At 39.2% G+C, this 15,164-nt stretch overlaps 2 protein-coding genes and 1 pseudogene across 2 annotated transcripts; 2 read left to right on the top strand and 1 right to left on the bottom strand.

Moving 5' to 3' along the window:
- Nucleotides 1–12: 12 nt before the first annotated feature.
- On the top strand, nucleotides 13–4,177 carry LOC139376564 (ribonuclease P/MRP 30 subunit). Its single transcript, XM_071119301.1, has 11 exons — nucleotides 13–148; nucleotides 443–498; nucleotides 586–642; nucleotides 765–830; nucleotides 927–995; nucleotides 1,110–1,199; nucleotides 1,338–1,454; nucleotides 1,550–1,579; nucleotides 1,678–1,715; nucleotides 1,836–1,915; nucleotides 3,889–4,177. The coding sequence occupies exons 1-11, from the start codon at nucleotides 67–69 to the stop codon at nucleotides 4,005–4,007; spliced, it is 804 nt and encodes a 267-aa protein (XP_070975402.1). The 5' UTR covers nucleotides 13–66; the 3' UTR covers nucleotides 4,008–4,177.
- Nucleotides 4,178–4,322: 145 nt separating this feature from the next.
- LOC139376563 (ribonuclease P protein subunit p30-like) lies at nucleotides 4,323–8,153 on the top strand (annotated as a pseudogene).
- On the bottom strand, nucleotides 8,135–12,084 carry LOC139376562 (ankyrin repeat domain-containing protein 1-like). The gene is made up of 10 exons (XM_071119300.1): nucleotides 11,968–12,084; nucleotides 11,530–11,679; nucleotides 11,103–11,231; nucleotides 10,844–10,951; nucleotides 10,632–10,730; nucleotides 10,377–10,475; nucleotides 10,186–10,284; nucleotides 9,904–10,002; nucleotides 8,771–8,865; nucleotides 8,135–8,535 (listed from the first exon to the last, which is right to left on the bottom strand). Exons 1-10 carry the CDS (start codon nucleotides 11,998–12,000, stop codon nucleotides 8,448–8,450), a joined length of 999 nt encoding a protein of 332 aa, XP_070975401.1. The 5' UTR covers nucleotides 12,001–12,084; the 3' UTR covers nucleotides 8,135–8,447.
- Between the last annotated feature and the right edge of the window lie 3,080 nt (nucleotides 12,085–15,164).

Genomic DNA, 15,164 nt, shown 5'->3' with positions numbered 1-15,164 from the left:
ATGTCCCATAAGGCATTCTGTTAACGCACCATCCACATGCACGTTTAACATTTTACACACGGAAACATGGCTGTGTTCATGGACTTGAATATTACCTACACAACCGACAAGAAACGACTTCGGAGTGTTATTGAAACAGCAGCGCACCGTAACTATGTTTATCTTGTTCACATTTGCAAAACTGTTTAGCTAGCTTCCACTAACCTCGTAAAGAAGACCATGGCTCTCAACTTGGCTAACTGGCTAGCAGCTCACCGCAAATAGCTGTTTAAGCTTGTTTATATTTGCAAACTGTTTAGCTACTGTAGCCCAAACTTCACATTCGCTGAATCGTCTTTGCTAACTTCTAGCCTAGGCAGCCATATATGTAGCAGGACCAGAGCAAGCTACAATATATATTGATTGATTTGCTTATCAAGTAGCTAATGTTTTCATGTTTCAGTTGGATACTCTACAGTTGCCATCAATTATGTTGTTGATTTGCAACAAAAGAAACAGGTAAGCTCCTCAGTGTTCCCAGTTTATGACTCATGAAGTCAAGAGAACTATTCCTCACCCTTAACGTTTGTTTGCTTATGTTTACAGGAAATTGGCAAACCAAAGTGTGTCTTAGAGCTGTTTGATACATTTCCCATAGTGCAGGTAATGTGGCATAATAATAATGTTGATACATCATGTAAATACTTTTTCATGATGTTACCTATCCCGTTTCTCCATGCATTGGGAATCGAAATAATAGGTAATATCCCCTTCCTTTTGCACAGGGTAAATCCAGACCAATCAAGGTGTTAAACCGATTGACAGTTGTGGCCTCTGACCCATCACACTTTGTGAGTCTGATATACTGTAGAAGTTTGAGCATTTGCTGACAGTATTCATATTGCACAATTTTTCAAATAACTAACGTTACATCTATCCCTTTCCAGAGACCAAATGCAGAGTACAAAGCCTATGACTTAGTGGCTGTCTATCCTACAACAGAGAAGTTGTTTCATGTTAGTACTTTTGTTCAGGATCATTATCACTGTGTATTACCATCCGCTACTGACAATGTATGTTGATAATAGGATGACCTTCTGCTAATTTTGGCCTTCTACTTGTTTCAATAGGCAGCCTGCATGACATTTGATGTTGACATCATTTGTGTAGCAGTGATAGAAAAACAACCCTTCTTTTTCAAAAGATCTCCAATAAATGGGGTAATTATCTATACTTCTCAGTATTTGAATTAACAACATACTTTGTACTGATTTGAAGTCTTGCCTACGACCTGTTTCTTTTGGTTGGACTGAATGCTTTTTATGTAGTAAAAGTGATATTACTTGTGCTTGTGTAAGGCAATTGAAAGAGGTGTGTTCTTTGAGATAAGTTACACACCTGCTATTCGAGACTCCACCATGAGAAGATACACCATCGCAAATGCCATCAGTCTCATGGAGACGTGCAAAGGGAAGGTATATCAACTCCTCATGGTTTATTGTTCACCTGTTAATCCACCTACCATTTTCAAACAGTGTGTGTAACAGCAATGTTTCTTTTTTTCAAACAGAATGTAATTGTGACCAGTGGGGCAGAAAAGGTAAGATAGAAATGAGATATTGTCTTACCCTCTTAGATACCAATCATGTTAATATCTTTCTGCAATGAACCTTGAACCAGTTTTTTTCTCTCATTCAGCCCCTTGAGTTGAGGGGACCCTACGACATTGCCAACTTGTATCCTTTCATAAAACATTACCTACCTACTTGATGTAGACTACTAGAATATGGTACATACTATATGCAGGTGTGATGAGGTTAACCCGTGTTACTGCTATTATCCTGAATGGTGTCCAGAGGCCTTCTGTTTGGGCTGTCAGAAGGAGATGGCAAAGCTGCTATCTCAACCAACTGTCGAGCTGTCCACTTACACGGAGGTAAATAGGCCGCATTCTTTTACGCATTTGTCAATCAATTTAATACATTGTGTCATGCCATGTACAGTGCCTTGCGAAAGTATTCGGCCCCCTTGAACTTTGCGACCTTTTGCCACATTTCAGGATTCAAACATATTTTTATTTTTTTGTGAAGAATCAACAACAAGTGGGACACAATCGTGAAGTGGAACGACATTTATTGGATATTTCAAACTTTTTTTTAACAAATCAAAAACTGAAAAATTGGGCGTGCAAAATTATTCAGCCCCTTTACTTTCAGTGCAGCAAACTCTCTCCAGAAGTTCAGTGAGGATCTCTGAATGATCCAATGTTGACCTAAATGACAAATACAATCCACCTGTGTGTAATCAAGTCTCCGTATAAATGCACCTGCACTGTGATAGTCTCAGAGGTCCGTTAAAAGCGCAGAGAGCATCATGAAGAACAAGGAACACACCAGGCAGGTCCGAGATACTGTTGTGAAGAAGTTTAAAGCTGGATTTGGATACAAAAAGATTTCCCAAGCTTTAAACATCCCAAGGAGCACTGTGCAAGCGATAATATTGAAATGGAAGGAGTATCAGACCACTGCAAATCTACCAAGACCTGGCCGTCCCTCTAAACTTTCAGCTCATACAAGGAGAAGACTGATCAGAGATGCAGCCAAGAGGCCCATGATCACTCTGGATGAACTGCAGAGATCTACAGCTGAGGTGGGAGACTCTGTCCATAGGACAACAATCAGTCGTATATTGCACAAATCTGGCCTTTATGGAAGAGTGGCAAGAAGAAAGCCATTTCTTAAAGATATCCATAAAAAGTGTCGTTTAAAGTTTGCCACAAGCCACCTGGGAGACACACCAAACATGTGGAAGAAGGTGCTCTGGTCAGATGAAACCAAAATTGAACTTTTTGGCAACAATGCAAAACGTTATGTTTGGCGTAAAAGCAACACAGCTGAACACACCATCCCCACTGTCAAACATGGTGGTGGCAGCATCATGGTTTGGGCCTGCTTTTCTTCAGCAGGGACAGGGAAGATGGTTAAAATTGATGGGAAGATGGATGGAGCCAAATACAGGACCATTCTGGAAGAACCTGATGGAGTCTGCAAAAGACCTGAGACTGGGACGGAGATTTGTCTTCCAACAAGACAATGATCCAAAACATAAAGCAAAATCTACAATGGAATGGTTCAAAAATAAACATATCCAGGTGTTAGAATGGCCAAGTCAAAGTCCAGACCTGAATCCAATCGAGAATCTGTGGAAAGAACTGAAAACTGCTTTTCACAAATGCTCTCCATCCAACCTCACTGAGCTCGAGCTGTTTTGCAAGGAGGAATGGGAAAAAATGTCAGTCTCTCGATGTGCAAAACTGATAGAGACATACCCCAAGCGACTTACAGCTGTAATCGCAGCAAAAGGTGGCGCTACAAAGTATTAACTTAAGGGGGCTGAATAATTTTGCACACCCAATTTTTCAGTTTTTGATTTGTTAAAGAAGTTTGAAATATCCAATAAATGTCGTTCCACTTCATGATTGTGTTCCACTTGTTGTTGATTCTTCACAAAAAAATACAGTTTTATATCTTTATGTTTGAAGCCTGAAATGTGGCAAAAGGTCGCAAAGTTCAAGGGGGCCAAATACTTTCGCAAGGCACTGTATCTTTTTTATTTAACTAGGCAAGTCAGTTAAGAACAAATTCTTATTTACAATGACTGCCTACCTGGGGAACAGTGGGTTAACTGCCTTGTTCAGGGGCAGAACTACAGATTTTTACCTTATCAGCTGAGGGAGTCGATGGTTTAAAGGGAAAGTTAGTAGCCCATCCATGGAATGTGAATGTTGTGATTATAATGCAATTGTAACATAATGTGTCATTTAACTACATTTATTACTTGGGTATCAGTCTCAAATCAATATTTGTGGGCGGCACGAGAACCAATTTATGTTCCATGTTGTCATTACAGAAACAAGAAAGACTGCCTTGGGTATCGTACACACTATGAAGAAAGACCAGACGTTGACTGAGAGACAGGAGGAAGAGCATGCTCCAGTGTCAAAGAGGGCTAAGATTGAGATTGTGTAGATTGCTAATACTGTGTAAAGTGGTGGCTTGTTTTGATTTTGAAACTGTTTATTTATGGAAAGAGAATGTGTTTATGTAATTAGCCTTTTATGGATACATGCTCCATATTTGTAGACAATTGTTTTGTGACATTTTCTTTTATATTAAAGAGAATTTTGAAATGTATTGGATTCAAAGTCAATTTGTTCAAGTTCATTTAAACTATAATCTGATACATAACTGAACCAATCAGAGAGCTTGCCTTGTTGTATCCAGCAACCAGATGCGAGAGAAAAACAGCTTCCTGCCCCATAAGGCATTTCGGGTCAACTCACGTGGAAACATGGCTGTGTTCATGGACTTCAATATTAGCTACACAACCGACAAGAAACGACTTCAGAGTGTTATTGAAACAGCAGCTCATCGTAACTATATTTTATCTTGTTACATTTGCAAAACTGTTTAGCTAGCACAAACTTCAAAGATATTTAAATCGTCTTTCGTTGCTAACTTCAAGGGCGGGTCAATGGAATTACTGACAACAGCTGTTGTTGCGATGGACAGGAGTTAGCTGAACTATGTCTTGATTGATTCGTACTAATCCATTTATTTTCATGTCTCAGTTGGATACTCCACAGTTGCCATCAATTATGTGGTTGATTTGGAACAAAATAAGCAGGTAGGCTACTGATTGTACCCTGTTATGGCTAATCATGAAGTTGAGGGCTTTCCTTGTACATATCCCATTGATTGCAATGTCACCCTTTTTGTTTGCGTATGTTTACAGGCAATTGGCAAACCGAAGTGTGTCTCCGAGCTGTTTGAAACATTTCCTATAGTGCAGGTAATGTGGTGTAGTAATAATGTTGCTACATTATGTAATATTCTTGAAGCTAGCTATCCCATTTCTCCATGCCTTGGGATCATTACAGTGCGTTCAGAAAGTATTCACACCCGTTGACTTTTTACACATTTTGTTGTTTTGCTGCTTGAATTTGAAACGTATTGAAGAGATTTCACTGGCCTACACACAATTCCCCATAATGTCAAAGTGAATTTGTTTTTCACAATTTGTACAAAAAGAACATGAAAAGTGGAAATGTCTTCAGTATTCAACCCTTTTATGGCAAGCCTAAATAAGTTCAGGAGTAAACATTTGCTAAACAATTCACAATTTGCAATAATATCGTTTAACATGATTTTTGAATGACTACCTCATCTCTGTACCCCACACATTTATCTGTAAAGTTCCTCAGTCGAGCAGGCAATTTCAAACAGATTAAACCACTAAGACCAGGGAGGCTTTTTTAATGCCTTGCAAAGAAGGGCACCTATTGGTAGATGAGTTAAAAAAAATATATATATAAAAAAATTAAACTGACATTGAATATCCTGTTGTGCACAGTGAAGTTACTATTACATTTTGGCTGGTGTATCAATCACCCAGTCACTACAAGATACAGGTATCCTTCCTAACTTGCCGGAGAGGAAGCAACCTCTCAGAGATTTCACCATGAGGCCAATGGTGACTTTAACACCATTTGAGTGTAATGGCTGTGATCGGTGAAAACTGAGGATGGATCAACATTGTAGTGACTCCACAATACTAACCTAAATGACAGAGTGAAAAGAAAGAATACAAATATTACAAAACATGCATCCTATTTGCAATAAGGCACTAAAGTATAACTGTAAGAATTGTACTTTATGTCCTGAATATAACGCGTTATGTTTGGTGCAAACAACACATCACTGAGTACCACTCTTCATATTTTCAAGCATGATGGTGGCTGCATCATGGTATGGGTATGCTTGTCATCGGCAAGGACTAGGGAGTGTTTTGCGATTAAAAATAAAAAGGAATATAGCTAAGCACATGCAAAATCTTAAAGGATAACCTAATTGTCTGCTTTCCAACAGACTCTGGGAGACAAATTCACCTTTCAGCAGGACAATAACTGTAAACACATGGCCAAATAGACACTGGAGTTGCTTATCAAGACGACTTTGAATGTTCCTGAGTGGCCTAGTTACAGTTTTGACTGAAATCTTCTTGAAAATCTATGGCAAGACTTGAAAATAGCTGTCTAGCAATGATCAACAACCAACTTGACAGCGCTTGAAGAATTTTTAAAAGAATAATGTGCAAATATTGTACTATCCAGGTGTGCAAAGCTCTTAGAGACTTACCCAGAAAGATGCACAGCTGTAATCGCTGCCAGATGTGCGTCTACACATTTGTAAATGAGACATTTCATTTTCAATATGTTTGCAAAAATTTATAGAAACAGGTTTTCATCTTGTCATTACGGGCTGCTATTGTGTGTAGATGGATGAGAGAATAAAATAAATATTTAATCCATTTTGATTTCGGGCTATAACACACTGGAATAAGTCAAGGAGTACGAATACTTTTCTGAAGGCATTATGTCCCCCTGATTTTGTACAGGGTAAATCCAGACCAATCAAGGTGTTGAACCGACTGACAGTTGTGGCCTCAAGGGCAGCACACTTTGTAAGTCCAATATACAGTAGAAGTTTGAGCATTTTGCTGACAGTATTCATATTGCATAATTTGTGAAATGGGACTAATGTAATTTATCCTTTCCCAGAAACCATTAAGAGAGTACAAAGCCTATGACTTAGTGGCTGCCTATCCTAAAACGGAGAAGTTGTTTCATGTAAGTACTTTTTTTCACCACCGTCAACAATATGTACTGTATTATTGTTGACTACACTGGCAAGGTATGGATGACATTCTGCTTGTGTCGGTCTTCTCTTTGTTTCAATAGGCAGCCTGCATGGAATTTACTATTGACATCATCTGTGTAGCAGCGACAGAAAAACAGCCCTTTTTTTTTCAAAAGATCTTCAGTGAATGGGGTGAGACCATTGCTCTCTGTGTATTTGAATGAAGAGATTGCTTGGCCATTTCCAAGTAATGTACAGGTGGTAATGCAAGTTGTGCTTGTTTCAGGCAATTGAAAGGGGTGTGTTTTTTGAGGTACGTTACACACCTGCAATCCGAGACTCCACCATGAGAAGACACACCATCGCAAATGCTCTAAATCTCATGGAGGCGTGCAAAGGCAAGGTAAATAGACCCAACATGGTTCAACTTCACTTCACCTGTCAATCAACCTGCCATTTTCACACAGTCTGTGTAACAGCAATGTTTTTTTGTTTTTTTAACAGAACGTAATTGTGACCAGTGGGGCAGAAAAGGTATATTACCCACTTGGATACCATTCATACCATGAGCATTGAACATACCGGTTTTAACATCTTACTGAAATTAACCATACCACTGTAAATGTGTGTTTGTTCAATCAGCTCCTTGAGTTGAGAGGACCCTATGACATTGCCAATTTGTATCCTCTCTTAAAACATTACCTACCTAGTACAGTACTTGATGTATGCGACTCTAATATGGTACAGTATTACAGATAGACTATATGCAGGTGTGATGAGGCCAAACTGTGTCACTGCTATTATCCTGAATGGTGTCCAGGGGCCTACTGTTTGGCCTGTCAGAAGAAGATGGCAAAGCTGCGATCTCAACCAACTGTCGAGCTGTCCACTTACATGGAGGTAAATATACTGCCATTTACACATTGCTCGAGCAGCTGAATGAATGCATTGTGTAAAATGTTATATGCCAGGCAGGTATGTACACTTGGTTAAAAGGCCAAGTGAGAGTAGCCTATCCATGGAATGTGAGTGTTATTATCATGTAACAGTGTCAATGAACTACATTTATTACTTGTCTTATCATTCTCAAAGCTGTGTTTGTGGCACAAGAAAAATCAATGAATATACAGTGTTGTCATTACAGAAACGAGAAAGACTGCCTTGGGGATAGTACACTCTATGAAGAGTGAGCAGCCTTTGACTGAGAGACAGGAGAAAGAGGATGTTCCAGCGTCAAAGAGGGCTAAGATTGAGATGGCGCAGTAGAATGTAATAACTTGTTTGAATTGTAATACTTTTTCTTTATGGATAGAGAATGTGTTTATGTAAATGTACTTTTATGAATATCCTTATTTGTGGTAATGTGACCGTTTTCTAGTAACTGCTCAGTGGTCGTATAGTTTGTCATGTATTAGCAACAATGATGATGCTTGTTCCTTTTAGACAAAGCAAACCAATTCGGATGACAACGGCAATACTGTTTATTTCATAACGTAATGTAAAATGACCAGCAAAATGCTAACGGTAAACATGTAGTAGAACAATTAAAATGACTTCAGGAAGTGCATTAGAATCACACAAGCATTTTAAAATCCTGTGTTCTCACTGACTAGCACAAAATCAGTTTGAAGCCACCAGCTCACTGTCATTTTATATTAAAGAGAAATGAAGAATGTATTGATTCAAAATATTTTTTTCAACAATTAAACTACAATTTAGTATTTAACTGAATGCATATTAGTCATGCTGATGTCATAATTCAAGTCACAACTACAATTTCCAAACTTTCTCTTTCCCCATATAGTTATTTGTCAACCTTTTCAACCTTCTTGAGCATCTCCGACCTCCAATAAGCTGCCTATAAAAAAAAAAAACATCCTTAGAAGCAAATGCAAAGTTACTGCAATTTTTCAGGCCAAACTTCTGCTGGTTAGCAAGAAATGACTTTCGGTCTTGAAGTTAGCCTCCGTTTAATGAAACCTTGGAAGCTGTATCGCCATAATCAACTGAGCAGTTGTGAAAGTTAGTCTCTCCACAAAGGAACTGGGTTAGCATTTGCTTGTATCTACTTATACAATTGAACTGGACTTTACTTGACTGGAGTTTTTGCATCATCCTTGAAGTTGCTGAGAATGGAATTAGCCCCACTCTGCCACTCCAGAGTGCTATCCAATGGTGACTTCCCCTCCTGTGTTGGAGAAAAACAAAGATATATTAAATATTTCAATCGTATGTTTTCCTAAATTGCTCTAGGTATGGGCTTCTGCTAGATGACTAAAATGTGAAGGGCCTTATTTATTTTGCTCCCGAGTGGCGCAGCGGTCTAAGGCACTGCATCTCAATGCGTGAGGCGTCACTGCAGTCCCTGGTTTGAATCCAGGCTGCATCACATCTGGCCGTAATTGGGAGTCCCGTAGGGCGGAGCACAATTGGCCCAGCGTTGGCTGGAATAGGCCGTCACTGTAAATAAGAATTTGTTCTTAACTGACTCGCCTAGTTAAATAAAGGTTAAATTTAAAAAAAAATCTGTACTCAAGTGCAATCTTATGTATCACCACAAGATGGCACTGTGGTTATGTATCAATCCTGTCACCTTTGCTATTTTTTTATTTTAATTTATTTCACCTTTATTTAACCAGGTAGGCTAGTTGAGAACAAGTTCTCATTTGCAACTGCGACCTGGCCAAGAAAAAGCATAGCAATTCGACACATACAACAGCACAGAGTTACACATGGAATAAACAAAACATAGTCAATAATACAGTAGAACAAAATAAAAAAAGTATATATACAGTGAGTGCAAATGAGGTAAGTTAAGGCAATAAATAGGCCATGGTGGGGAAGTAATTACAATATAGCAATTAAACACTGGAATGGTAGATGTGCCGAAGATGAATGTGCAAGTAGAGATACTGGGGTGCAAAGGAGCAAGATAAATAAATACAGTATGGGGATGAGGTAGGTAGATAGATGGGCTATGTACAGGTGCAGTGATCGGTGAGCTGCTCTGACAGCTGGTGCTTAAAGCTAGTGAGGGAGATGTGAGTCCAGCTTCAGAGATTTTTGCAGCTATCACTAGTTTGATTCTCTGAATACATGATACATGTAAGCCTTACGAGCAAATAAGTCATTTTTAAATCATTGTGTTATTCAAACAAAATACCACATTCTATACTATGATAGATTGAGGAAACAAGTTTGCTGGTCATGTTAGTCAAGAACTTACGCAATTCTTGAGTTTTGCATTGGCTCCATGAAGCAGAAGTAGTTGGATGATTTTGAATCTGTTCAGTCTTACTGCATCGTGCATGGGGGTATCTCCTTCCTGTGTGAATATAAAACCTCTTATAGTTAAAGACCCATTGGTGTTTCATATTTCTGATTAGATTTTAAGGTGTTTATACTGTCTATCAGAGCAAAGGTTTAAATAAACATTTATTCTTAACTGAATTGCCTAGTTAAAGGTAAAATAAAAAATGAATTCCTATACTGAATGAGAATAGCTCACTCTGTCTTTGGCATTGATGTCCGCTCCACAGTGGACGAGATGTTCAGCGCATTCATAGTGTCCGGTTCTCACTGCAACGTGAAGAGGAGTGCTGCGTAGCTTAGGGACACAGAAACATTTAAGGATAAATCACATTGAACATATTCTCAGATCCGAGTCCGGATTGCTAGCTGAGTGTTCTGTAGGCTTACCTTATCCCTGGCAGAGAAGCTACCATCGTGGTTGAGCAGCAATTCTAACACAAGCATGCTTCCTCCTCGGCAGGCACAATGGACAGCAGTGGTATCCAGCTAAAGATAGACAAGCAATCCCTTGTTTTTATCTATTCCTTTCTCATCAACACTCCAAATGATTCTACAGTATAGGATCAAAGACTGTGCAATATATTGCCAAGAGCTTGGCTCCCGTGGACCTGCAGTTATTTGGAGTTCTTCTATTTAAAGTACCTTGTCTTTGTTCTCAATTAAAGCTCCAGCCTCCAGTAGCCTCTTCACAACGTCCACATGTCCCTGTGTGCAAGCTCTGTGCAGGCCTGTACGTCTGAACTGTAAAGGCAGAGGAAGCAGGACACATTGCATTACAACACACACTACACGTGATGACCCAGCTGAGGTGCGTTGGCAAATTTCAGGTTGGTTGGTATTATCTAAACACTCACATTGTCACAAGCATTGACGTCTCCTGATTTTTCCAGATACCTCACGATCAATGGCAGTTTGTTCTCCTCGCAGGCCTTGAAAAAGTCCACCTCATCCACATAGTAAGGCTGGAAAGAGAGAAGGTGATTTAGCTGAACGTAGCAGTTACTTAGTAATTATTTGTCTTATGAAGGGTCAAATCTTGAAGTAAATTGCCTCTATTCCTATGTCTCAAATTAGATACCTTATCACCCTACTCAGCTAGTAGGCCTGTCTTACCACAGTCTCGGGTGCGGGTGGTGGCTTGCGAACTTGTACTCTTCTCGCTCTCTTTCTTGACTTCCTCAGTTGCAGCATAATCTGGAGGTCATCAATTGTCTCTAACCGCAGATGGCCAGATTTGTCTACCTGCCAACCAAACATTTCAAATAGAGAGATATTATACATCTTGCACTTCTATAAAACGGCTTCCCAATTGAGGATAAAACGCTTGGAGCCATGATTTTAATCTGTGTTTACACTTTCTGATTTCAGATTTATTTGAAGTTAGTGTCATAGCTACTACAGCAAATTCAGACAGTTGCCCAACCAAGATTCAAACTGCAAAACCTTATGTCTGTCTATTCAACACATAATCATTAGGTCTGAAACACTTAACAGGTTCGCTGGCATTGTACTAACGACGCTAAGAGAGTATTTGACTTACATTTAAATTCATGGGGGCATCGGTGTCAGCCAGGCTGTCCTTGTGAGATCTCAGGTCCTCTTGTTTCTCCTGGTTGATGGATGTCTCGTATTTTTCCTCTGAAGACTGCACATCTCTGGATTCTTTGCCCTCACATTTCTGGCCGGAAACCTTGAATAAGAAAAACAAGACTATTAGGAATATGTGAGCAACTGAGACAATTCTGAAGAAGAATTTCAGTCTTAGTGTGATAACCATTCTCAAACTGTGGCTGTAGAAATTCATATTGATCTCAAAGGTTTGTTGAGGTGTCAGCTAAGCATCATGAAAGCTGTGAACATAGTTCAACACCTAAAATCCTCATTTCAACCCTATATTCTTTGCAACTGTGGTTATTCTGTGGAATCCACAATGAAAGCCTCTGGATTCTGAAAAAGAGATAAAGACGTAAAGACCTACCAGCTCTTGTACTCGTAGAATACCCATCATCATTTGTCAAGTATATGTGGTAGCTCAAATCTCCAGTCAATGACCAGTGTCAACTCTCTGTGCTCTACGGTTGCGGGCCTCGGTTCAACATTTTATATGTGTTTGGAGCCGGCAAGGAATGAGATCATGTTCTAGCCTGGGTGACTCGCCTGCCCCCGCCACAGGGCAAGGTTTCCTGTCACGGCCTGGCTGGCAGAGAAGGAAGGGGTGAGGGAAGAAGGAAGGGGTGAGCTGAGAAATCCATGGGAGTGAGTGAGATGCATTTGGCTGCCATCGCCTCCAGTCAGTCAGTAGGTGAAATCTGAGTGGCACTAACTCTATGACTCCATGCCGCCATGCACAATGACCAAAGGCTCCAGCCATGTAATGGCCCTCCACTCCCCTCTCCTACACTTCTCATCGACAGCTGGCCCCGGGCCCTGTAGCCTCTGCCGCATAGAACCTAACTACATTCCTCAACTGCGACACAGACAGGACAGGAAGAGATGACTTAGCAGGCTTACAGCATCCAAATGTCTATTTATACAAATCATTGACTTGTGTTCTGTATTCTACTACCCGTGACAAATGATGTACCATCTGATATAAATGGTTGTTTGTTCCTCAGTTGGGGTACTGACTGATTGCATTTTATGCCTTGTTTTCATCTTCTTCGGTTTCTGTCTCTGCATTGCTTACATTGGGCAATAAAACCATTACTATCTGACACTATTTTTAATGGAGCCGGTGATAAATAATCTTCCTAACGATTCACATGTTTGACAGCTGTTTTTTTTTTTTAAAAGAGTACACACTAAGCTGTAGAGCTCAAAATGAACAAATGAAACAGCAGATTTTTTATAGTTACAAAGGACAAATCACCTTATTTCCATGTCCAATTGGTAAATAACACCATAAATGCTATTTTTAGCAATGTGGGTGGCGCAGTGTTCGGGCATGTCTTGAGTAATATTTCAATGACACAGGACATTAAGATGTAACCATTACACCTATATTGATATGTTGTCTCTCGCCCTGACATCGAAGAGCTTACTTTATTAGGACCTTGACGATGTCTGCAAAGGCCATACCATTCCACTTACGTATCACATTCATTTAGAAAGACAGACAGATCTTTATCACTTTTTTCCATTTTTATTTGCCTGCTCCCAAAAATACACAACATTTTATTTCCTTAAACTTGGTGCAGTAGGCGTATAATGACTTCACTTTTCACAGAAGTGAGATTCCATGATTGGGAACATTTTTATTCTAAAAATCGTAGTGAATCGTGATCAATCATAGTGAAAATGATGAGAGAAAACAAGTGGCTGTTTAGTAGTCTATCCTGTTGTGAGAGCATTGTTTAACTACACGTGTTTACACAGCATCCATGGTTGCACCTCAATTGCTCTCTGAGCATTAAACATACCATACTTTACAATGCAACAAAATGTAATATACTGTAGAACACGAAACAATTACTATTATAATAATCATGATAATGGTTTCAATTCATAAATAAAACATCCATTCCATAAATGTTCAGAGAGTGGAAATATATATTTTTTCAAACTCCTGCTTGTTTCACAAAGCACATTATTTCAAAACAAATGGAACTTAAGAAATATCTGCACTATTTTGTAGTTTAATTGCACACAGGATGATGAAAAAAAACTAGCCTGGTGGAACCAGCCTGATTGCCGCTTTTATCATAATATTTCACCAAGCTAGAAAAAAACAAAGACCAACAAAACACTGAAAAGCATGTATTAAAACATCCAAAAGGTTAAAGTTCAACATGCTTTCAATGAGTACCATGGATATTATCAGTATCAATCTTTGATTACAGTTGGAATACAGTAGATATTCTTAAGTGGCCAAATGCATGTGTATACCAAACCCTGCATGGCTACTGTTGAGCACCTTTACAAAATTTATCATTGTATCAAAACCAACATTGCACGTCGTTATTATTCAACAGCATATATGAGGATATATGAATACAGTATATTTACATTGTCTGCAGTGGCAGGATCCATGGCCTCTAGTCGTCCATACCAGGGTCTCTACCTGATTGTATTTTCTCAGTTCATCCCAATATTGACAGGTGGGGGGGTTGGATCTCTTGTGCTCAGGTCAATATCTTACTCCTGCGGGGAGGTTGGCCCTCTTTAAAACACTGCTTTACAACTTGTCTGCTACCTCCACCCAATCACATCCCTCCTTCATCACTGTATCTCTAACGCTAGAACAACCGTGATATACGTCACTCCTGCTTACCTCCATCCTCAGCTTAGTTCATACCGTGGTATCATAGGATAACATTTTATGAGGCATGTTGTTCTATTTTTAGCATTTCTCACACTACCTTCAATCTTTTTTTATTTTTTATAATTGTATTCACTTTTTAAACGCAGTGACACACTGTTTTTGTTACAGCAAAAAAAGGACTTGAAGAAACATATCTTTGAGGAATTGAATCTGAAGGTAGCTGAAGAAATGAACAGGGCGGGAGTGAGCTATCAACATAAAAGGACGACAGGACATCTATGTACACAAGGACTGAGATACAGTTTCAGGACAACATACAAGTGAATAACATATTTTCATGTTGTCAAGTTGTAAAATTCATGAGCCACAGTATGAATAGAATACGAGCAAGCAGCCGAAAAGAAACAAAAACCCCGATCCAGCCTCTCATGATGACAAAAAGGTAACTAAGCTGTAACAAAAAAAAAAGCACATTTTCTTTATTCAACCTTTATTTATCCAGGTTAGTTAGGTCTCTTGCTCTGAGACTGCAGGTAAAATAATTTATAGTAAAAAAATTGTGCAGCTGTAAAATCTTCCCCTCTTTAGGGAATTTAATCATTCTAAAGGTTTCGTTGTTTTTAAATAAAAGATAACAGTGCTTTGTCTTCCAGCTTAAACAGGTACATCGTTGTGATAATGGTATTTAGAATGTACAGGCCTTGTTTCTTAGACCTAGATGAAGCCTACTCGACGTGGACTAACAAGCACTTCAAATAGAGAATCTCCATTGAAAAAGGTTTTCATCTGGGTTTTCAGAAATGAAAAGTCCCACATTGTCTAGACATTTATCATGAGGTAATGTTCATTCAAATTTAGGTGAAGTGGCAATCCTATCTCTGGCATGGTTGGCATACTTTTGGATCAGGAGTGTT

This window comes from Oncorhynchus clarkii, chromosome 20 (assembly GCF_045791955.1).
Source record: "Oncorhynchus clarkii lewisi isolate Uvic-CL-2024 chromosome 20, UVic_Ocla_1.0, whole genome shotgun sequence".
In the NCBI taxonomy this organism is placed as follows: Eukaryota; Metazoa; Chordata; class Actinopteri; order Salmoniformes; family Salmonidae; genus Oncorhynchus; species Oncorhynchus clarkii.
The sequence above is the reverse complement of the archived record's forward strand: the minus strand, read 5'-3'. Positions and strand labels throughout refer to the sequence as shown.

Coding starts and splice junctions, on each gene's coding strand:
- LOC139376564 (XM_071119301.1), top strand. CDS start 67: ATGGCTGTGTTCATGGACTTGAATATTACCTACACAACCGACAAGAAA. Junction 1,200..1,337: donor AAAGATCTCCAATAAATGGG/GTAATTATCTAT, acceptor TGCTTGTGTAAG/GCAATTGAAAGAGGTGTGTT. Junction 1,716..1,835: donor CCCTACGACATTGCCAACTT/GTATCCTTTCAT, acceptor AATGGTGTCCAG/AGGCCTTCTGTTTGGGCTGT.
- LOC139376562 (XM_071119300.1), bottom strand. CDS start 12,000: ATGATGATGGGTATTCTACGAGTACAAGAGCTG. Junction 10,952..11,102: donor CACCCGCACCCGAGACTGTG/GTAAGACAGGCC, acceptor CTCTCTTTCCAG/CCTTACTATGTGGATGAGGT. Junction 10,003..10,185: donor ACATCAATGCCAAAGACAGA/GTGAGCTATTCT, acceptor ATATTCACACAG/GAAGGAGATACCCCCATGCA.